A 23,646-nucleotide genomic window follows, 5' to 3' on the forward strand; every position below is an offset into this window, starting at 1 on the left:
TTTCTGTTTTGCACTTATTTCACTGAAATCGAAACTTTACTGATTTCTACCTGAAACACGCAATTCTACCCTTCATTAAAAGGTAGTAATTGCGAAAACAGTCGTATAATGCAGCTCATTAATACTAGCAAAAACAGAAAACATATATAAAGATAAAGAATTCAGTGGCTGGGAAAGAGACTAAACACTAGTTCAAATAAACTACGTTTACAATCTCTCACCACACATAGCCTGGGGACAAGAATAAAACCCTAGAAACGTTTTACCTTCTTCCCCGTACAGCGACTAGGGAGGAGAGTAACACGAGAACAACGTTACCCGCTTGAACGGAACGTTTTTTTCTCCTCTCTCTCCCTCCGTCTCTATCTCTCTCTCTCTTTCTCTCTTGATTTCGCACCTGAGAGAAGAGCCCAATTATATATCGTCAAAACATGTTATTTGGCTAAAGGAAAAAAAAAAAAGTTCCTTTAATTTAGAATTTAAACCATTTAAGCTAAGAAAGAATGAACGAAACGTCAGAATCGATTTACTCTTACTGCAAAGTGAAACCGTGATACACTCTCTCTCTATCGTAACGATAGAGCGCATGTTGAACGTCCTGAACGTCAACAACTGCGTAGTCTAAAAAACTAAACGTTAGTTCATCTTTGAAAACAGTACGAGACTATCAAAGAAATTCTTTCATAAAATATTAAATTTAAAAAGTTTTAAATTCTTTAAAGGCTAAATACGATATAACGGGCTCAACGTTGATTAACTTAGGTTCCAAGTTAGGACCGCCTACTATCAGGAAAGGTCGCATATAAACAAAACATAAAAATTTATTTTTATATGTTTATAATAAATGGAAAGTTAATCGAAGAGGCCTAATAAAGGCGGAGAGATATAAAATATATAGATTATAACGTGTTAAGCAAAATTACTAAAAACCTAAACACACTTCCGTCTAAGGGAAGGGTCGGCCATTTAAAAGTGAAAGAGAGTCCATACTCTCTTTGTCACCATAATTAAATCTATCCAAAACGAGTTCAAGTTTTGAGATGAAGATAAAACCCCTGCATAGCGAAAGCTCAAAACTAGAATAGTGTACTTCACCAAATAGTTGTGAAAACAAATCCAGTTAGTAACAGCGTATTTAGTAGGTCTTGCCAGTGGCACGACAGAGAGAAAATTGGTTCTGTGTTGACATGGAGTACTTGAGTACCTGCTCGACAGATGGCGCAGTTGATGTACACCCCCACCTGTATAGCGATCGCTGGCGTATTTTGTCCTTAGGTTTTTCTGTCGGGCACAGAGCTGACAGATATATGATCACCGGCTAAGTTTAATATTGAAAAATGTTATTTTCATTAGTAAAATAAATTTTTGAATATACTTACCCGATAATCATGTAGCTGTCAACTCTGTTGCCGACAGAAATCTACGGTCGGGATACGCCAGCGATCGCTATACAGGTGGGGGTGAACACCACAGCGCCATCTGTGGTCAGGTACTCCAGTACTTCTTGTCAACACCACCTCAATTTTTTCCTCGGTCCACTGGTTCTCTATGGGGAGGAAGGGTGGGTCAATTAAATCATGATTATCGGGTAAGTATATTCCATAATTTATTTTACTAATGAAAATAACATTTTTCAATATTAATCTTACCCGATAATCATGTAGCTGATTCACACCCAGGGTGGTGGGTGGAGACCAGCATACATGTTAACAAAGAAGCTAAGTATCCTGTATTTTATTTTATTAGTTATTCAAAAATAACATAAAATAAATAAGTACCTGGTAAGGAAGACGACTTGAACCATTACTCTGCCTTTATTAAGTACGTCTTCCTTACTGAGCGTAGCGGTCCTCTTAGGATGCTGAACGACTCTTAGGTGCTGAAGTATAAAGGGCTGCAACCCATACTAAAGGACCTCATCACAACCTTTAACCTCGGCGCTTCTCAAGAAAGAATTGACCACCCGCCAAATCAACAAGGATGTGAAAGGCTTCTTAGCCGACCGTACAACCCATAAAAAGTATTCAAGAGAAAGGTTAAAAAGGTTATGGGATTATGGGAATGTAGTGGCTGAGCCCCCGCCTACTACTGCATTCGTTGCTACGAATGGTCACAGGGTGTAGCAGTTCTCGTAAAGAGACTGGACATCTTTGAGATAGAATGATGCGAACACTGACTTGCTTCTCCAATAGGTTGCCTCCATAACACTCTGCAGAGAACGGTTCTGTTTGAGGGCCACTGAAGTAGCCACAGCTCTCACTTCATGTGTCCTTACCTTCAGCAAAGCAAGGTCTTCTTCCTTCAGATGAGAATGTGCTTCCCTAATCAGGAGCCTGAATAGGTAAGAAACTGAGTTCTTAGACCTTGGAAGAGAAGGCTTCTTGATAGCACACCATAAGGCTTCTGATTGTCCTCGTAAAGGTTATGACCTTTTTAGATAGTACCTAAGAGCTCTAACTGGGCAAAGTACTCTCTCCAGTTCGTCCCCCACCAAGTTGGACAGGCTTGGGATCTCGAACGACTTAGGCCAAGGACGTGAAGGAAGCTCGTTTTAGCAAAAAACCGAGCTGCAAGGAACATGTAGCCGTTTCAGATGTGAAAACTATGTTCCTGCTGAAGGCGTGGATCTCACTTACTCTTTTAGCTGTTGTCAAGCACACGAGGAAAAGAGTTTTTAATGTGAGGTCCTTAAAAGAGGCTGATTGGAGAGGTTCAAATCTTGATGACATAAGGAACCTTAGGACCACGTCTAGATTCCAGCCTGGAGTGGACAACCGACGTTCCTTTGAGGTCTCAAAAGACCTAAGGAGGTCCTGTAGATCTTTGTTGGTGGAAAGATCCAAGCCTCTGTGGCGGAAAACCGCTGCCAACATACTTCTGTAACCCTTAATCGTAGGAGCTGAAAGGGATCTTACGTTCCTTAGATGTAACAGGAAGTCAGCAATCTGGGTTACAGTGGTACTGGATGAGGAAACTGCATTGGCCTTGTACCAGCTTCGGAAGACTTCCCCTTTAGACTGATAGACTCTGAGAGTGGATGTCCTCCTTGCTCTGGCTGCCTCCTTCGAAAAGCCCCTAGCTCTTGAGAGTCTTTCGAAAGTCTGAAGGCAGTCAGACGAAGAGCGTGGAGGTTTGGATGTACCTTCTTTACGTGAGGTAGACGTAGAAGGTCCACTCCTAGAGGAAGAGTCCTGGGAATGTCGACCAGCCATTGCAGTACCTCTATGAACCATTCTCTCGCGGACCAGAGCGGAGCCAACCAACGTCAGCCGTGTCCCTTTGCGAGAGGCGAACTTCTGAAGTACCCTGTTGACAATCTTGAACGGCGGGAATGCATACAGGTCGAGATGGGACCAATCCAGCAGAAAAGCATCCACGTGAACTGCTGCTGGGTCTGGAATCGGAGAACAATACAACGGGAGCCTCTAGGTTATCGAGGTAGCGAACAGATCTATGGTTGGCTGACCCCACAGGGCCCAAAGTCTGCTGCAAACATTCTTGTGAAGGGTCCACTCTGTGGGGATGACCTGACCCTTCCGGCTAAGGCGATCTGCCATGACATTCATATCGCCCTGAATGAACCTCGTTACCAGCGTGAGTTTTCGATCTTTTAACCAGATGAGGAGGTCCCTTGCGATCTAGAACAACTTCCACGAATGAGTCCCTCCCTGCTTGGAGATGTAAGCCAAGGCTGTGGTGTTGTCAGAGTCCACCTCCACCACCTTGTTAAGCTGGAGGGACTTGAAGTTTATCAAGGCCAGATGAACCGCCAACAGCTCCTTGCAATAGATGTGAAGTGTCCTTAGCTCCTGATTCCATGTTCCCGAGCATTCCTGTCCGTCCAAAGTCGCACCCCAGCCCGTGTCTGATGCGTCAGAGAAGAGACGGCGGTCGGGTTTCTGAACAGCCAAAGGTAGACTTCCTTGAGAAGAAAGCTGTTCTTTCACCACGTGAGAGTAGACCTCCTCTCTTCGGAAACAGGAACTGAGATCGTCTCTAGCGTCATGTCCTTTATCCAGTGAGCCGCTAGATGATACTGAAGGGGGCGGAGGTGGCGTCTCCCTAACTCGATGAACAGGGGCAGCGATGAAAGTGTCCCTGTTAGACTCATCCACTACCTGACTGAGCATCGGTTCCTTCTCAGCATGCTCTGGATGCAATCTAGGGCTTAGTAGATCCTTGGGGCCGACGGAAAAGCCCGAAAAGCTCGACTCTGAAGATCCATACCCAGGTAGACAATGGTCTGGGATGGGACGAGCTGGGACTCCTCAAAATTGACCAGGAGGCCCAGTTCCTTGGTCAGATCCATAGTCCATCTGAGAATCTCCAGACAGCGACGACTTGTGGGAGCTCTTAAAAGCTAGTCGTCTGACGGAGCCGGACACAAGATCATGGTACTGCTGCACAGTCTGTGAACTGTCAACCATGGGGAAGCGAGGAAGTACAGCGACAACCCGAAGCTGTCTAGACTGTCTGGGTCGTACAGACAACTCCTTATCGGGTTGCTGAGGTTGCCGCACTGCGTCACAACAAGTCACTTCTGCTGGTTGTTGAACGTCTTCCCAGTGACACACTGACTCCGTAAACAAAAAAATCCTCTAACAAGGACTAAGCTTGGACTGCATGTCTTGCAACAAAGCTCAAGGTCTATGGGAGCAGGTGTGGTAACAGACGGGGTTAGCGACTGAAGTGGAACCATTACCCTCCCTGGAAGCATGTTATGCTTAAATAAAAGTCCATAGGAGGCTAAGCAGCTAAAGGCTCCTCTCCAAATGACAGAGTCCTCAAGGGAATATCAGAAGGAGGGAGAATAGCACTTTCTCATCTACAGGAACCATATCCGAGAAAAGCTAAGTTCTCTCAGTGAGGGTTTCACTGGTGCAAAAGCAGCAGACTAGAAGGCAACGTTATGAAACTGCTTGACAGTCTAGTGAGTTGGCAACAACCAAAGATGTGTGACTGAGGAGCATGCGGTAAGGTATGCAGAGCATGCTGTATGCAGAGCATGCTGAATGTAGAGCATGCTGTAAGGTAAGCAGAGCATGTTGCATGGCGTGCGGCTTATGCTGCATGGGATGAGGCTCATGCTGCATGGGATGAGGCTCATGCTGCATGGTATGAGGCTCATGCTGCATGGGATGAGGCTCATGCTGCAAGGGATGAGGCTCATGCCGCATGCGTTGAGGAGGATGCCGCATAGTATGAGGCTCCTGCCTCATGGGTTGAGGCGGTTGCCGCATAGCATGAGGCTCCTGCCTCATGGTTTGAGGAGGATGCCGCATAGCATGAGGCTCCTCATAGCATGAGACTCCTGCCTCATGGGTTGAGGAGGATGCCGCATAGCATGAGGCTCCTGCCTCATGGGTTGAGGAGGATGCCGCATAGCATGAGGCTGCCTCATGGGTAGAGGAGGTTGCCGCATAGCATGAGGCTCCTGCCTCATGGGTTGAGGAGGATGCCGCATAGCATGAGGCTCCTGCCTCATGGTTTGAGGAGGATGCCGCATAGCATGAGGCTCCTGTGAGGTTCCTGCCTCAAGAGTTGCGTCTGCCTCAAGGGTTGAGGAGGTAGCTGCGCAGAGAGAGGCTCATGCTGTGAAGAATGCGGTTGCTGCATGCGTTGAGGCGGCTGCCTCATAGCATGAGGTTCCTGCCTCAAGAGTTGCGTCTGCCTCAAGGGTTGAGGAGGAGGCTGCGCAGAGAGAGGCTCTTGCCTCAAGAGTTGAGGCTCTTGTCTCAAGAGTTGAGGTTCTTGCCTCAAGAGTTGAGGTTCTTGCCTCAAGAGTTGAGGCTCTTGCCTCAAGAGTTGAGGCTCTTGCCTCAAGAGTTGAGGTTCTTGCCTCAAGAGTTGAGGTTCTTGCCTCAAGAGTTGAGGTTCTTGCCTCAAGAGTTGAGGCTCTTGCCTCAAGAGTTGAGGTTCTTGCCTCAAGAGTTGAGGTTCTTGCCTCAAGAGTTGAGGTTCTTGCCTCAAGAGTTGAGGCTCTTGCCTCAAGAGTTGAGGTTCTTGCCTCAAGAGTTGAGGCTCTTGCCTCAAGAGTTGAGGTTCTTGCCTCAAGAGTTGAGGCTCTTGCCTCAAGAGTTGAGGTTCTTGCCTCAAGAGTTGAGGCTCTTGCCTCAAGAGTTGAGGCGGTTGCCGCATAGCATGAGGCTCCTGCCTCAAGGAAAGTGGAGGTTGCTGCATAGCGCTGGTACCTGGCAACTCCCAATGCGGCAGCTCACGCATGGAGGCAGGAGGAGCCTCAACATCATACGTCTGGCAGGGTGGACTGCGCAGAGGTGGAGGAGCGCTCGCAGGAGGAGGTGTGCTAACCTTCTCTGCCTGAAACTCCTGCATCAACACCGCAAGCTGAGACTGCATTGTCTGCAGCATAGACCACTAGAGTTTAAGAAAGACAACAACAAACGGAGCTACTGTCCGTTGAGACTGAGGGTCTAAAACAGCCGGTGCGGCAACAGACGGAGTTACTGCCTGTTGCGATACCACCTTGCCTCTCTGGGAGGTGTGCAGTTGTCGTACTGCAGCAAGTCCGAACTGACCCAGTGCTAATGGCACCACCTAGGAGTTGGACTTGCGCGGAAGGGACCGACTTGCACTTAAAAGCTGCAAGATTTGGTCCATGGTTTCTGCGAGAAACCTCTTCCGCAGACGAGGAATAAAAGGGCTCTCTCGTCTTTGTGTGGGTGGGGTGATCACATCGGCTACGTGAGTTGGTTACACCCGAAACCACGGAGGGAAACGTCTGTTCGTCGATCAAGGCCTGATGAACCCATAAGTCCTTCGACGTTACTTCTCCCCTGGGCTTGGGAGCTTGTAAGAGGTCCCAGACTAGGCGAACAACTGGCACGAACAGACGAACCCTCGAACGCAACACTGTAACACTTTGCGCTTATCACTTTATCACTTTTGATTTTCTGTTTGCACTTATTTCACTGAACTCGAAACTTTAAGTGGTTTGTACCTGAAACACGCAATTCTATCCTTCATTAAAAGTTAGTAATTGCGAAAACAGTATTACAATGTAACAGAAAAACATAATGAAAGATAAATAATTCAGTGGCTGGAAAAGAGACTAAACACTAGATCAAATAAACTACGTTTAAAATCTCTCACCGCATAAAGCCTGAGAACAAGAATAAAACTCTAGAAACGTTTACCTTCTTCCCCTAAAGAGACTAGGGAGAAGAGCAAAAACGATAACAACGTTACCCGCTTGAACGAAACGTTTATCCTCCTCTCTCTCCCTCCGTCTCTATCTCTCTCTCTCTCTCTCTTGACTTAGAACCTGAGAGATGAGCCCAATTATATATATCGTTAAAACATATTATTGTTAAAGGAAAAAAACTGAAAGATTTCCCAAAAAAAAGTTCCTTTATTAGAATTAAAACCATTTAAGCTAAGAAAGAATGAACAAAACGCTAGAATCGTTCTACTCTTACTGCAACGTGACACCGTGAATACTCTCTCTCTATCGTAACGATAGAGCGCAAGTTGAACGTTCTGAACGTCAGCAACTGCAGAGACAAAACAAAACGTTAGTTCAACTTTGAAAACAGTACGAGACTATCAAAGAAATTCTTTCAAAAACATTAAAATAGCATAATATGTTAACAGGTAACAACAAAATGACGGGCTCAATGTTAATTAACTTCGGTTCCAAGAAAAGACCGCCTACTATTAGGAAAGGTCGAATATAAACAAATATAAAAATTAATTTTAATAAGTTTATAATAAAAGGAAGTTAATCGAAGAGGCCTATAAAAGGCGGAGAGATATAAAATAAATCTATAACTTTTGTTAAGCAAAATTAAGAAAGAGAGTCTATACTCTCTTCGACACCAACACTTCCGTCTAAGGGAAGGGTCGGCCATTAAAAGTGAGAGAGAGTTCATACTCTCTTCGTCACCAAAATTAAATAAAAAATTAAATCAAATTAATTCCAAAAACTTGCTAAGCTAATGATAAAGCTTCCTGAATAGCGAAGGCTAAACTCTAGAGCAAATACATCACCAAATCGTGAGCAATAACTCCAGAATCAACAGCGTATCCATGTAGGTCTAGCCGGAGGCACGACAGAGGAAAAATTGAGGTGGTGTTGACAAGAAGTACTGGAGTACCTGACCACAGATGGCGCTGTGGTGTTCACCCCCACCTGTATAGCGATCGCTGGCGTATCCCGACCGTAGATTTCTGTCAGCAACAGAGTTGACAGCTACATGATTATCGGGTAAGATTAATATTGAAAAATGAAATGTTTTAACAAAAATAAAAATAAAAATAAACAATATAAAAGTACTGTATACAGTAATATGCTTTATAAAAATTAATGCAGAAAATAATAAGAACATTGTATATTAGCCTAAGCTGGATAATTCCTCAAGCAATTCACACCACCTGAATGACGCTTCAGAAAATCTGAAAAATAACAACAGATAAAGAATTCCCCAGACACCAAATGAGAACTCCCTAGATCAAATATTATTGTGACATGGAATAATAATTATAGCATCTATTGATAAAATTTGAAAAAATGTATCCTGAAACTAAAGGAAGAGAGAGAGAGAGAGAGAGAGAGAGAGAGAGAGAGAGAGAGAGAGAGAGAGAGAGAGAGAGAGAGAGAGAGAGAGAGAGAGAGACCTACCTTAACTCCTATTGTATTAAATCTTACAACATTTACATAGGAAGAGGAAGAGAGGAAGGAAGAGAGAGAGAGAGAGAGAGAGAGAGAGAGAGAGAGAGAGAGAGAGAGAGAGAGAGAGAGAGAGAGAGAGAGAGAGAGAGAGAGAGAGAGAGAGAGAGAGAGAGAGAATCTACCTTAACTCCAATTGTATTAAATCTTACAACAACATTTACATGTGAGAGAGAGAGAGAGAGAGAGAGAGAGAGAGAGAGAGAGAGAGAGAGAGAGAGAGAGAGAGAGAGAGAGAGACCTACCCTAACTCCTATTGCATTAAATCTTACTACATTTACATGAGAGAGAGAGAGAGAGAGAGAGAGAGAGAGAGAGAGAGAGAGAGAGAGAGAGAGAGAGAGAGAGAGAGAGAGACCTACCCTAACTCCTATTGTATTAAATCTCACAACAACATTTACATAAGAAATCGCATACTAAATATGCTACAAATGATTTAGTCCATGGTAAGACATTAAAAATAATCTGCTGGTGCAAATCTTAGTGATCAGCCAAATTTTCAAATATACTTGACTTTGATGTGAACAGTATCTATAGCATACATTGATACCATTATCAGCATGATAAGAATTTGGATCTTCAAGCAGTTACAGTGAAATTAATGACTTTATTAAACTAAATGCATTGTAAAATAGCACTACACTTCGAAGTCTGATGTAAAGAAATGTTCATGAGAGAAAAAAATGACTATCATAACCTAAGTCCTTGTAATAATCCATTTAGCAATTTCATAAACTTGAGAAGGATAAAAAACTACTTCTTTATACACGTAAATATTCCTAATTAACTCAATATTGTTAATACTTGAACATTTCCAGGTCTGAAATTAACATGATATAGTAATTTCTATTCCTAACAACATTATTTATAAAATTCTTGAGGAAAATTAAGGTAATCTTAAGAGAAAAATCTGATGAGAACATCAACTATTCAAATCTATGGAAGAGATTTAAGGATAAAGTTAATATTAAGGAACCAAAGTAACAGACTGGTTCAAAAGTTGTTCTTAGGATAAAATAATTTGGATAGACTAAGGGATATTTCAAGCCTGATATGAGAAGGAAAAATGTGAGGATAGAATGAATGAGAATGCTGTTGTGTTTTAGAAAGGCAGACCTTCAAGGAGGCAAGGCATTCTGCTAAATGGCGATTATGTGACACTGGAGAAGAAAGTATATTAAGAAAAAAATAGCAACACCAGCCTGGGAGACATAGAAAGATATTTCTGTACCACTGACAGTAGGTGTTCATTTTGTGGCAATGTAAATTTAGTGCACAAACCCATTACTTATATTAACCATTTTGTCTGGCATATATTATCGAGAGACAAGTCTTCCAAAAGAATAGAATTCATAAGTAAGTTGTGAATATGTAAACACCGATTCATCAGTTTCTAAATGTCGAGTTTGGTCCTTTGCAGAGAAAACAAGATTATGAGGGCAGGAAGAACGCAACAAAATTATGCCGAGGTTTATGGCTGGAGTACACTGGGAAGATGTTACAAATGAGACTGCTGAGAGTTGTGGTGTACAAAGAAAGAAAAATAGACAGAGATCTCAAAGATAACAAGGTTTGGGTATGTGATCCAAAGGGGAAACAAACAATTACAGTAGTCAGAAATATAGACGTGGCAGTGGCAGGCCGAAGACCAATTGGAAGGCCCAGTAAATAAAGAAGTAGCAAAGACAAAAACTTGGATCAAATGGAAATTCAGGCAGAAAGTGAACAAGAGAGGAAATGGGGAATTCATTTCCCATATAACCCTGTAAAAGAAAAACATGGTGTGAAAATTTTAATGATGATGATGATGCTGAACTATACATTTATAAGTTGGCTTGAAATGTACAAAAGAATGCTACCTAGCCTAAATTTACATACAAGTCGATCAATACCCTTTATTCTTGAAAGCAATTACAGCTTTCAATTCTGTTATTGTTAACATTTCATATAAAAAAATATCAAAGATAATTACACTACTGTATATATTTCAAACTTCCCTTCTTCAGTCTTTCATTATCAGGCAACATCTTTCCAAGCTCTTTATAGACAAAGCCTTAATAAAATATCACAAATTTACTTTAGCATAATTCTAATTTTACATCTTCATGAACATCATACAATATCAAAACTTTCTCTTCTTTTTAGCATTCAACATGCTTCAAGTAGATAGCCCCAGGCCCTTTTTACAGTACATTCCTTTAAATTTCACACTCAAAATTTAATGTAACGTTTGATAACTTCCAATCAAGGCTTACCTTACTCTTCACCGACTTCATGATCGCACCTCCTTCCTTACGAACATTGGTTACAAACTGCTTATATTGCTGCCTCATTTTTGACGATGACTTTTCACAGTGAACGCTGACTTCTAATTCAAATTCGTCAGAAGTTTGTTTGCCTGAGTTAAGACGATCTAAGCGTTCCTCAATAAACTGAAAAATTAATTCTTATTAAAGCAAAATTAACTTTAATGGCTTTAATAAGAAATTAGCACCCTCACAAACAATAAGACCTGTAAAATTCATAAACAATGGAACACAAATTTCAAAATAATATCTTGATAACTTGTATATATCAAAAAATAAACTGAACACAGCGTACCTACGTGTTGGGAAAACTACACATTACAATAAAATCATAATGCATATCCATTATTTTTAAGTATTTAACCTCCTTAATTGGGCCAAACCAAAGTTATCCAACAATATATTTATTTACCTTTGGAGCTACTTAGCAGCTTAGATTTTCAAAACAAGGCTGCAATTCGTAATCCTCATCATAAGTTATGACTTGGGGAAAGTCAATTTCGCAATTACTTACAGCTAATCTACCTGGTCACACATGCTCTAGAAATGGTTCCCTGTCCTTCACTCTTGCCTTTAATTTCTTCTATTTCCTCAGAGCTCTTCCCATTTAACTGTGAATTTGTTTTCCTTTCTTTTAAAACCCTTTCACCCCCAAAAGGACGTACCGGTAGGTTCTTGCAAAACACTGTTAATTACATGTTTTTACTTATTTTTGATAATTTTATGAGAAACTTCAGGCATTTTCCAAAAGGATGACACCAACATGACCTCTCTAAGACAAAAATTATGCCTGTTAGAGCAATTTAAAAAAAATATATAGCAAAATGTGCTCGAAATTTAACCTTATGGTGGGGGTAAAAGGGCTAAGCTTAAATTTTCCCTTCCCATTTAAAACCAAACCATTTAGAAAAACCCTGCAAGTCTAGAAATGATAAAAGTTATAATTATCACCATTAGGTAATCTAACAAGACAGATGAGTGGAGGCACTTGACTCACATGGGGCTAGTCTGCTTTACAACTTTATTATGATATATTATCATTTTATTAAGGTAATAGTATCTATAGTCCATTTCTTTTAGCGAGGCAGATTTGCACCGACTCGCAGCGGTGCCCTTTTTGCTCAGAAAGGTTTCCTGATCGCCGATTGGTAGGACAAGATAATTCTAACCAATCAGCGATCAGGAAACTTTTCCGAGCTAAAAGGGCACCGCTGCGAGTCGATGCAAATCTGTCTCGCTAAAAGAAATGGACTATAGTTTTCAAAGATTCATTGATTAAGAGTCCTATTTTCAAAGAGTGGTTCAATCATTCTTAAAATCAGTGATTAGATTGAGTTTATGAAATTGGTTCAGAATGCCCTGCACTGGAAAACCATTCATTGGTAATATCTATTTAAAGTGAAAATCACCATGGATCATAGTCTGAACCTTTTGGGACTCAAGTTAGGTGTTCTAAAATTCTGATTGCTATAAAGAACTAGCTTAACAAAAACAATGACGAACATCTCAAGATGAGGATTTACTTCCATTATCACTACTAAAGAGGAATAAAGTAATAGTACAAAAGACATTCAGTTTTACCTATATGCTTAGCAATCACTATTGTCGGAAGTACCTGTACAACAGGTTAACAACATTAAGAGATTGAGTACCCTAAGTAGAAAATATAAAAAAAAACATTTGGATAAATTGTTATTTGCAAGAAAAGCACAGCTATTACATTTGTGCCCCTGAAGAATAGATTGACAAAAATATCCTTTCAAACATTCATCAATCTAGATAATTATTCTCTATAAAACTTATATTTCACAAATATAAAGAATTTGTATTGACAATTTAAAGATCTTTATGATCATAATAAAGGAGTTTAAAATAAACATCCATGATCTCCGCGCCACATGAAACAAACTATCCTCAAGCTTACAACAGTGAGGAAAGAATAGAAAGATGTAGGTAAGCACTAACGCAATAAAGATACACAAAAATCAGATGATGAACCAAGACGATATTACAATGAACGACATTTTGAATGGAGTACTATAGATATTTTACAAGGATAATCATTATTTTTATCAGAACGGGATAATACAATGACAAGTTGCAACCTTTGCTGGATATGAAGAATGCTACATTAATTTGACAAAAATTATTAATCTAAAAAAAAAATTAAAAGATTAAAAATATACTTATCTACCTTCAGAAACCCTTAATATAGAGAATAGTGCGATATACATTTACACTGTACATACAATATATTTATAAATCCAAAATTTATTGTGGGAACGATAGGTGAACAGCGATAATGCAAGGGATTACTGTATACATATATATTTATCAAACATATTTTCTCATACTAGAGTATACCATTAAGTCATGGCCTAAAATAAACAAATAAACAAAATGGATAAATATACTACATGTCAACTATAACATACCTGTCGAAAAATCTGAAGCTCTAGCATTTTTTCTACAAATGGCTGGAAGGTATTCGGACGGATATTAACAAACTTTTCTCGGTTGAAAGTAATTTTTGAGTCTTCCTCCCGGAACTGCAGAGCTTCCTTGTAATTACCGATAATCTGGACAAGCGCACGTAAGAATGCACGCGCTACGTGATCACCTAGCATATTATTTGGGTTCTTCAAACTTCTTCGTAAACTAATAATAACTTCATCGGGCAGTGTCTCCAAGTCACTAAAGGGAGTCTTCACCAAATTATTGTCTGCGTCTAATATAACCGCTTCCCCGATGTCCTCCATTTGTACTTTCTGAAAAGAGAATTGCAAAAATCAGACACCAAATAGCCAACATATTTCATATTAAAACAGGCAGCAAAAATTCTTCAATAAACTGCATTATAATTTCATGATAACACACTCATTTAAAAATCCAAATAGCCAACATATTTCAAATTAAAAAAAGCAGAAATAATTCTTCAATAAACTGTATTATAATTTCATGATAACACACTCATTCAAAAATCCAAATAGCCAACATATTTCATACTATAATAAGCAGCAAAAATTCTTCAATAAACTGTATTATAATTTCATGATAACACACTCATTTAAAAATCCAAATAGCCAACATATTTCATATTATAATAAGCAGCAAAAATTCTTCAATAAACTGTATTATAACTTCATGATAACACAGTCATTTAAAAATCTAAAAAGCAAACACTTAAAAAAAAAGCAGCAAAAATTCTTCAATAAACTGTATTATAACTTCATGATAACACAGTCATTTAAAAATCCAAAAAGCAAACATATTTCATTTAAAAAAAAAAAAAAGCAGCAAAAATTCTTCAATAAACTGTATTATAACTTCATGATAACACAGTCATTTAAAAATCCAAAAAGCAAAAATATTTCATTTAAAAAAAAAAAGCAGCAAAAATTCTTCAATAAACTATATTATAATTTCATGATAATAGTGAAGTCTTTGTTCCAAATGCAAAACGAAACTTGAGCTTAATTATAACTACTAAACATGAAAACTGGGGGAAAAAAAGTAAAATCCGATAATAGTCTTACCGATAAGAGCGAAGAATTGACACCTATGAGATAGGGCATAGGCGCTAAAAGATAATCGGTTAAATGTTCCGGTAAAACGGGAATAAAGATATGTTGCCACTGCATTGGATAGATGATCGAATTGGCTGCCTGAACACAAGCTGAGAGTCTTGAAAGCCGTTTAGAAACCATAATGATTCTTCTTTCGTGGAGCATCGACGCAAAAATGATCATCATGTTATTTGCATCGACGGCATTATAATATTCAGACAGGTTTCTCTGAAGAGTGAAAGGGGTAGATAACATGAGTAATTTGCATAACAATAAGTTATAAAACAAATATCAGTGAGCAAAAAAGATTCAAGATAACAATTACAATCCTAAGAACCCTACCAAGCCTGTATCTAAAACTTGCTTTCCATTTGAATTATCATTTGAAATAACTTAAACAACCAAAGTTAAAAAACCCATTATATAATGTTTGCTCAGTTCACTTTTAAATTGATTAAAGGCCCTTATCATATCATAGTTATCAATATGAAAGGATAATACAAATGAAGCGAACCAAGATGGATGTTAATCAGTCATGATAAAATTAAAAGTGATACCATATCTAAATTATTCTCAATATTGAATTCCATGATTTCTAATAAACCTACACAAATAAATAATGACAATGCAATATGAACGTTGATTTTCATTGGTGCAAGAATAAGGGTTTTTAGGAGAAATTTAATGTTTTGTGAGGTAAAAACAATAAGAAGGATTACGAAGAAAAGTGCTTTGCATAAAAATATTTCAGTAACTACATGAGAATTCTACCTTCCTTAAACATATGAATGAAACAACAGAGAATGGTACTAGGAAATATATCATATCTGCATGTAAATTTTGTTTTAGTCATTATATACATACCTCATATTTAAACCAAATATTTGATCTATTTAAATAATGGTACGTTGACTACAATGTTTAGCAAAATGCAATAATTAACATTGATATCTTATGGCCTCTTTCATTCCTTATAAAACTTGAGTAAATATATAAAACTAGAATTACTTCATTGCTGCAACCATTCATACATATATAATCAACCAAAGCATTTACAAAATAGGATAGCTTACATTTTCAGGAATGGTTGGAAGTCTCAGATGGTTAGGGCACTGCGCAACAAAAAACTGTAAAGAAAAAGACAAAAATTATTGAAATATAAATACTGTATATAAACTTAATAAGGTTAACAACTTACCAAATAGGGCTATGCTTCTACATCATAGAAAAACCTATGAATCATGTAACTGAAATGTTAAAAATTATCATTATTATATATAGTATAGATAGAACTTTAACCAAAATAGTTTTATATTTCCATTTGAGACTTATTTAACAAATTCTAAATAACTGATATCAGTTGTGATAAAAGCCAACTATTTCAGTCCAAGATTGGCAACAACGACAATGTTCATTTAAGGAACATTTACATCATCAATTTAGGTTTCACGTTGAGAACTCTCAAAAGGTCCCCCAAAACTTGAAAATCTAATCCATTAAGTAATTTGTAATTTATGAAAAATCCACATTCAAAATAATAATAAAAATAGTCAAAGGCCTGTAAAAGTTTGGGAGTGGTAGGCCAGGGGGAAATTAGGAATATCTACACTGCTCAGGGTATTGGTGTTAATTTTTTCCCCTCAACACTATGCACGGGAGCTAGGTTAAATTGGGGTGAGATTCATCATAAAAAAAAAATTTTGTTTGCATTCTAGGAACTATTAAAATCACTTAGCAAATTTGCAATTTATTTCGACAAGGATAAAAACCTTAAACTGTACCTCTTATGTGAGGATTCCCTTCCCAGTCATGTATATGAACATGGGAAGAAGCATGAATCCTATAAACTGCTGTTTGGCCTGACATATGTGATGTAAGATTTAACAGACACCAGTGCAAGAGATTCGCATCTGTGAGACAAATCTTTATAAGATTTCCATACACTTTCCTAACATGTAAACTTCGGCTTGTAGGGTAGCAAATGTCACATATCCCAACATGTGTTCTACTGTCCACACATCCCTCCCTATTGGAATAAGAAGGGAATCACATTCCTTTGCTAAATAAATAGCAAGGAACAAGTTTTCCTGTCGAGTAACTTGCTGAATATCTGATCGATTCGGAAAGTAAACAGTACGGTATGCTAAGTTGGAAAGAGACAGTAAAAAAGACCAGATACACCTCTCATTCAATCATTCACTACCATAAACTTTTTTACGAATGCCTACGAACGTTTTGGGATGCAAGTCAACTCAGACAAAACCAAGACCCTCGTCCAACATCCACCAGGACTAATGCTCCCCAACTTCAATACCACAGTGAATGACCAACCGTTAGAACAGGTGGACCAGTTCTCCTACCTAGGGAGCATCCTAACATCAGCTCCCACAAGCAAAAAGGACGTGGAGAACAGGATCAGGGCAGCCCACTCCGCCTTTGGCCGACTCAACCGCCGCGTATTTAACAACCACGCACTGACAATGACCACCAAAATAATGGTGTTCAGGGCAGTAGTCCTCTCCACGCTCCTGTATGCATGTGAAACATGGACGCTATATAGAAACGATCTTAAAAACCTAGAACGCTTCCAACAAATGAAACTGAGGCAGATCTTGAAAATCCCTTGGGAGAGCCACACCACCAACATTGAAGTCTTAGAACGTGCCTCGCTGACCAGCGTGGAGGCCACCATCATCTACCACCGCCTCCGCTGGATAGGACACGTGCATAGGATGGATCCATCTAGGCTCCCAAAGAAAATATTCTACGGAGAACTGACACAGGGCACCAGACCACGAGGAGCCCCGAAAATGCGCTATAAAGATCAACTAAAGCGCACCCTGGCTCTAACTGACATCGATCCTTCCTAATGGGAAGAAACAGCCAGGGACAGGAAAACCTGGAGGACTACAGTACACCATGGCACCGTGGACTTCGAGGAGAGGAGGAGACAAAATGAGGAGGCTAGGAGGAGAAGAAGGAGAGAGCGATTAGAACAGCCCCGCCCACCACCTACCCTCCCTTGTGAACACTGTCCGCGACTCTTCCACCACAGACTAGGACTTAACAGCCACATCAGGCATAAGCACCCACCCCACAGATAGGAGGCTGATGGCTAACGACAGAACCCAATACTCGGACACGAGTGGGCGCCGACAACGACGACGACCATAAACCTAGATGAAATGCCAACCCATCTAGTAGTTACTTAGGCTGTTACAGATGTTGGGAATCGAACAATATTTATATGGGGAACAAATCTCGACTTGTGGGCAATGTCCCTGATGTTGGAAGCAATAAAGGAGATCTGGTGCCACCAGATAATTACCCTCAATACCCGTGCTATCAAGATGTTCTTATGAAAGCCAATGCCTCCGGGTTTGGAAGCTCTTAATCTGCAGTACTGGGCCAACACTTGCAACTGGAGACACATATTCCTGTTTAATTACTGCACAATGCCACAACGAGATACTATTCAATGAATAGATTTTTTCATGTCTGTCAGTGGTAACATAGAGTTGTCACTTTTCAGGTCAAGATGTCAAGTTCTCCAGAGGTAGAAAAGTAAGGTCTTAATTTGGCACAATAGCATCCGATAAGAATCCTCACCAGAGAATTCTGTTAGGTAACAGGTTAAAAAGTACTCAAATCTCTCTTCACGGACTCACAGGTTTTGTTTTATTACCACAACCTCCAAAATGAATGAGAACAATAAAGTTCTCTATTCTCCAGAGTGAAATACAACATACAATAAGCTGTACAAATCCTCTACCCTCTTTATTGATGCTAATGCAAATAAGAATAAGATCTTTCGAGTTAAATGTGTCTACAGTCTCAGCCAAAGGCCCGTGCAAGGCTCGTATGAAATTACCAAGGACACGAGACATTACACTCGAGAGGTCTGAGTTGACAGGGTGGGCAAAACTGTTCACAGCTTTTCAACAGCACAGAGACCTATAATGATGATGAGAAGTGTAAGTCCTTTAGTTTGAACACCTTGGAAAAGGATGCACAATAACCATTTCCCAGGCACAGAAAGGAGCTTGTCTCCACAGAGGTAAATAAGGGAGTCTGTCTATAATCTGCTGAACATTGGCTCAAAGGGGAGAAATCCCTTTCATAACACCAATTACAGAAGTAAACATCTGCTTTGGTATGTTAACATCTTTATAAAAGTTCTGTGAGAAAACCCTTCCTTTTGCAAGAGACAATGGATAGTCTTCATTTATGAAGAGCAAGAACATTTATGGGCTAGTGCTACCTCAACAAAAGTGCCTCTCAAAGTAGTTTGGGCTACCTTAATAAGAGGGAACAACAAATCAAAGTACCATTCAGTCTCTGGCCAACAAAAGCACTAGGGTCCTACTTAGAACAGGAATTGATACTACTGTACATAATTAATCACCGAATGGAAGGGAGGGCATCCACATTTGAGGTTGTCCCCAAGTGGTGAAATGCATGAGTCTGGAATGGGAGAGCAAATCACAGTAAGATTCCTATTTAGCCATCTTGCAAATTGGTCAATTACTCTGGTTCTCGAGATATCAAAAAGGCCATCTGCTACTATTGGTTGTGACAACATGCTGGCCCTACTACCTGACTTTGGTGATTGAGCTGATCTGCCAGTACATTCCAAAGTCCTATAACTTGGCAAACCAGCTACTCTAACACCTGCCTCTCCAATTTTCATGGAATAAAGACTCCTCCTCCTTGCAACCAGGTGACTCAATACTGTAATTGATCTTTGAATGTCCACATCTTTAGGTGTGCACCCCACCCTCCTTTAATGAATCCAAGAAAAGGAATAACTTTGGAGGATCAAACAGATTTTTATTTCTTGGAATGTCAAAATATAACTAACATGAGAAATACACTACTGTACCTTATTATCTCCATAGGCCACAGCAATTTCAGATCCAGGCAGCGGAACCTTTGTGCAGTAAATATTCTTGAGGCATGATTGCATATCCTGTGTTCTTTCATTTCCGATCATATCAGCCAAATGATTGAGGAGTCTGGAAATCAATAAAATTATAGAATAAAAATTACTGAAAAAATTGCATTTTCTAATCTATTGTACTTCGACTTCTAATTTCATTCAAATTTGCTATTTCTATTACACGATGGGTGGAAATCTTTTGTGTCAACTAACTTTTCCCCCTTCAGAAAGAATACATACAATTTTTTGCAAACTTGAAAATTATTTCAAAAGCTTTTCAAAAATTTTCTAAAATTACAGATAATCTTGATAAACATTTGTAGTTACACTATTTAAAAAAGCCATGGCAGTTATTTAAGCCATCAAAACAATAAAAATACACTGAACCAACCATAATGTTCATTTCTAAGTTTCAATACAATTTGACGGACAACTTTAGGAAAAAAGACCACCCTTTAAATTTGCATTAAAAACCCACCACCAAAAACGAGAGAGGTTCACATCCTTTTAAAATATCACACAAAATAAAAAAGACAATCTGACAGTTGATAATTAAAGACAAAAAGTATACACAAGAAAAATACACATTACTAAGACCCTTTTCTACCATGAACTAAAAAAATTAACCTTACTTTGCACTGAGTTACAAGCAGACCGATCGATGCTAACATTAACAGTGGTATGGACATAAAACATGGGTTGATTAAGAGTGAACAGATTTATCAGCTTTTCAAATCCTAATCTCTTTATCAGTAATGACAATAAAATTAATAAGTATAATTTACACTAGCATGGTGATGATGATGTAAATTTACAATAACATTGTTAATAATACTGGAAAATGGACTGACATCTCAAAGATTAAATGGCCTAATCACCGAGGTAAACACCAGTGAGAAACGGTCAGAAAATTAGTAGTGTATATATGGTAGAAGCAGGTTAAAGACCTATTGGAAGACCCCCACAATCAAGGAAACAAGCCACAGGTGAAGACCTACATAAGATAAGAACTAAAGTATAATAGTATGACACAAGATTACTGTTATTAAAAACTGTCTAAAATGACAAATTCGGAGATAATTTGTATTTTTCCTAACCATACAAACCTTAGCTATTTCCATAAGGTTTACTTTCGGCGTAGCTGAAATGACGAGCCATTAGATTTTAAAGAGGGTTAAACTACCCCCGTGCTAGTTAGCACGGGGGTAGGGGAGGGGTAGCTAGCTACCCCCCCCCCACACACACACACCGGTGAGCTGCTTCACTTCACTTAGAGGTAGGACTTGTCTTGGGGGACAGGGCTGGCGGGCAAATATGTGTAAATAGCTAAGGTTTGTATGGTTAGGAAAAATACAAATTATCTCCGAATTTGTCATTTGTTCCGTAACCGAAATACAAACCACGCTATTTACATAGGGTGACTTACCCTTAGGCAGGGTGGAAAATCCCCAGCCTTACTGGCTTTGGCTTACCCGGGGACTCAGAACCCGAGTGAGCAGCACTCGAGAAAAAGAGTCCCTGCACCTCGCAAGTTTCTTGCTACGCAAGAAACGTGCGGCCTACATAAGTTGTGTGTGGAGAAATGAAGTGTGACTCGTCCTAGGAAGTTGACCTGAAGTCCTTAATATGGAATTCTAGGCTAGGACGTCCCAATACCACCTAGTCAGGGTATGGGGGACGCGACAGTATTATTCTTAATACTAGAACCCCAAGGAAGCATGGTTTACCTGCAGAGGTTTGAGGTCAGCTATGCAGAGACCCAGGATGCTGCTTTCCCCAAGAGAGGGGAGGATGAAGAAAGAAGTAAGGGCCAGACATACTCTTTCATTGACGCAGACTAAAACCGGGTAATAGTGCCCTCAACCTTCTGCTACTTGTCCAGTAAGGAGCCTGAGGTTAGACCAGCTGCTGTGCAGCAACCACAGGGCCGATAGAAAAAGTATCGAGGCTCCTGTGGGTAACGTCCTGCAGGTAGTGGGCTGTGAAGGTGGTTTGACGCTTCCAGACCCCAGCTTGTAACACCTGCGTCACAGAGAAGTTTCTCTTGAAGGCCAGGGACGCGGTGATGCCCCTGACATCATGTGCCCTAGGGCGACGTGACGGAGTAGGGTCTGGATTCAAGGCATGATGAATGGTCCATCAAATTCAGGCTGAGATGGTATTCTTGGAGACCCTCCTCTTCCTCCTTCCCGTGCTCACAAACAGAGCTTGCACGCGGGGTCGGACTGCAGCTGTTCTCTTCAGATAACGTCTCAGACTTCTTACTGGGCAGAGTAACAGATGATCTGGGTCATCTGTTACGGAACGGAGACTCGTAACCCTGAAGGAGTCGAACCGTGGGTCAGGGACTCCAGGGTTCTGAGTCTTGGCAACAAACTCAGGGACGAATCTGAACATTACCTCTCCCCATCCCCTTGAATGGGCGATGTCGTATGAGAGACCATGAAGTTCACTGACCCGCTTGGTCGAAGCCAGAGCGAGCAGGAATACCGTCTTCCAAGTCAGGTGTTGGTCAGAGGCCTGGCGTAATGGTTCGAACAGGGGTCTCTTCAGAGCCCTGAGGACCCGAACCACGTTCCATGAAGGAGGTCTCACTTCCGACTGAGGGCAGGTAAGCTCGTAGCTTCGTATGAGTAGGGAAAGTTCCAGCAAGGAGGAAATGTCTATTCCTTTCAGCCTGAAGGCTAGGCTTAAGGCTGAGCGATAGCCTTTCACCGCCGAGACCGAAAGGCGCATTTCCTCCCGCAAATACACGAGAAACTCCGCTATTGCTGGAATAGTGGCATCGAGGGGAGAGATACCCCTCCCACGACACCAACCACATAAGACTCTCCACTTCGCCTGGTAGACCCCTGCGGATGACTTTCGCAGGTGTCGAGACATCCTTTCCGCAACTTGTTGCGAAAAGCCTCTCTCAGTGAGGAGACGCTGAATAGTCTCCATGCGTGAAGCCGAAGCGATGTTACGGCTTTGTGGAAGATGTTGCAATGTGGTTGTCTGAGTAGCTCGTGTCGAGGGGGAAGCTCTCTCGGGAGTTCCGTCAGGAGCTGCAGAAGGTCCGGGAACCATTCTGCATGATGCCATAGCGGAGCTATTAAGGTCATTGACAGGTTGACCGATAGTCTGGTCTTGTTGAGCACCCTTCTCATCAGACAGAACGGTGGGAAGGCAGAGACGTCGATGTTGTCCCACCGTTGTTGGAAGGCATCTTGCCCGAGTGCCTTGGGGCCCGAGTGCCTTGGGGTCCGGGACTGGGGAGCAGTACAGCGGCAGCTTGAAATTCAAGGCTGTCGCGAACAGGTCCACTGTCGGGGAACCCCACAAAGTCAGGACTTTGTTGGCTACTTGAGTATCCAAAGACCACTCGGTACTCACTATCTGCGAAGCTCTGCTCAGACTGTCGGCGAGCACATTCATTTTGCCAGGAATGAAGCGAGCTGATAGACGTATCGAGTGGACTTCGGTCCATCTCAGTATCTCTACTGCAAGATGGGATAGCTGTCGTGAAAAGGTACCTCCCTGCTTGTTGATATAAGCCACTACTGTGGTGTTGTCGCTCATCACCAACACGGAGTGGCCCGCCAGGGTCTGTTGGAACAGTTGAAGGGCCAGAAATACGGGCTTCATCTCTAGCAGTTGATGTGGAGGTACTTTTCTGATTCTGACCATAGGCCTGAGGCCCTCTGGTTCAGAACGTGGGCCCCCCACCCTTCTTTTGATGCGTCCGAAAACAGCATCAAATCCGGGGGAAGGACGAGAAGATCCACTCCCTTTCGAAGGTTGTCGTCGGTCAGCCACAACCGCAGCTCCGTCTGTTCCGAGACCAGAGAGTCCGGGGAATCGATGACTTGATCCCACCGGGACTTGAGCCGCCACTGCGGAGATCTCATCCTGAGGCGGCCGTTGGGAACTAGACGGGCCAAGGAGGCTAGGTGACCTAAGAGACGTAACCAAGATTGGGCTGGAAGGTCTTCTCGACTGAGGAAAGGCTCTGCAACCCTCCTCAGCCTTGCTATCCTGTCGTCTGATGGAAAGGCTTTGTGAAGATTGGTGTCTGATATCATGCCTAGATATACCAGTCGTTGTGTTGGGAGCAAAGAGGACTTCTCGAGATTTACCATGATCCCTAGATCTTGGCAAATTCCCAGA

At 40.9% G+C, this 23,646-nt stretch overlaps 1 protein-coding gene across 8 annotated transcripts in view; it reads right to left on the reverse strand.

The window, feature by feature from the left end:
• Positions 1 to 23,646, reverse strand: part of LOC137617326 (DENN domain-containing protein 1B-like) — a 90,434-nt gene that overhangs the window by 50,159 nt on the left and 16,629 nt on the right. For all 8 annotated transcript variants that reach the window (XR_011039618.1, XR_011039619.1, XM_068347345.1 and 5 more), the window contains exons 4-8: positions 19,441 to 19,573; positions 15,632 to 15,685; positions 14,529 to 14,786; positions 13,428 to 13,760; positions 10,942 to 11,118 (exon numbers count right to left, since the gene is read on the reverse strand). Coding sequence is in view for 6 of the 8 variants with exons in the window: in XM_068347345.1 (XP_068203446.1) it covers positions 10,942 to 11,118; positions 13,428 to 13,760; positions 14,529 to 14,786; positions 15,632 to 15,685; positions 19,441 to 19,573 (955 nt within the window). In the remaining 2 variants the exon portion in view is untranslated. The remainder of the gene's footprint in view (positions 1 to 10,941; positions 11,119 to 13,427; positions 13,761 to 14,528; positions 14,787 to 15,631; positions 15,686 to 19,440; positions 19,574 to 23,646) is intronic.

The sequence above is a fragment of the Palaemon carinicauda genome, chromosome 23 (genome assembly GCF_036898095.1).
Source record: "Palaemon carinicauda isolate YSFRI2023 chromosome 23, ASM3689809v2, whole genome shotgun sequence".
In the NCBI taxonomy this organism is placed as follows: Eukaryota; Metazoa; Arthropoda; class Malacostraca; order Decapoda; family Palaemonidae; genus Palaemon; species Palaemon carinicauda.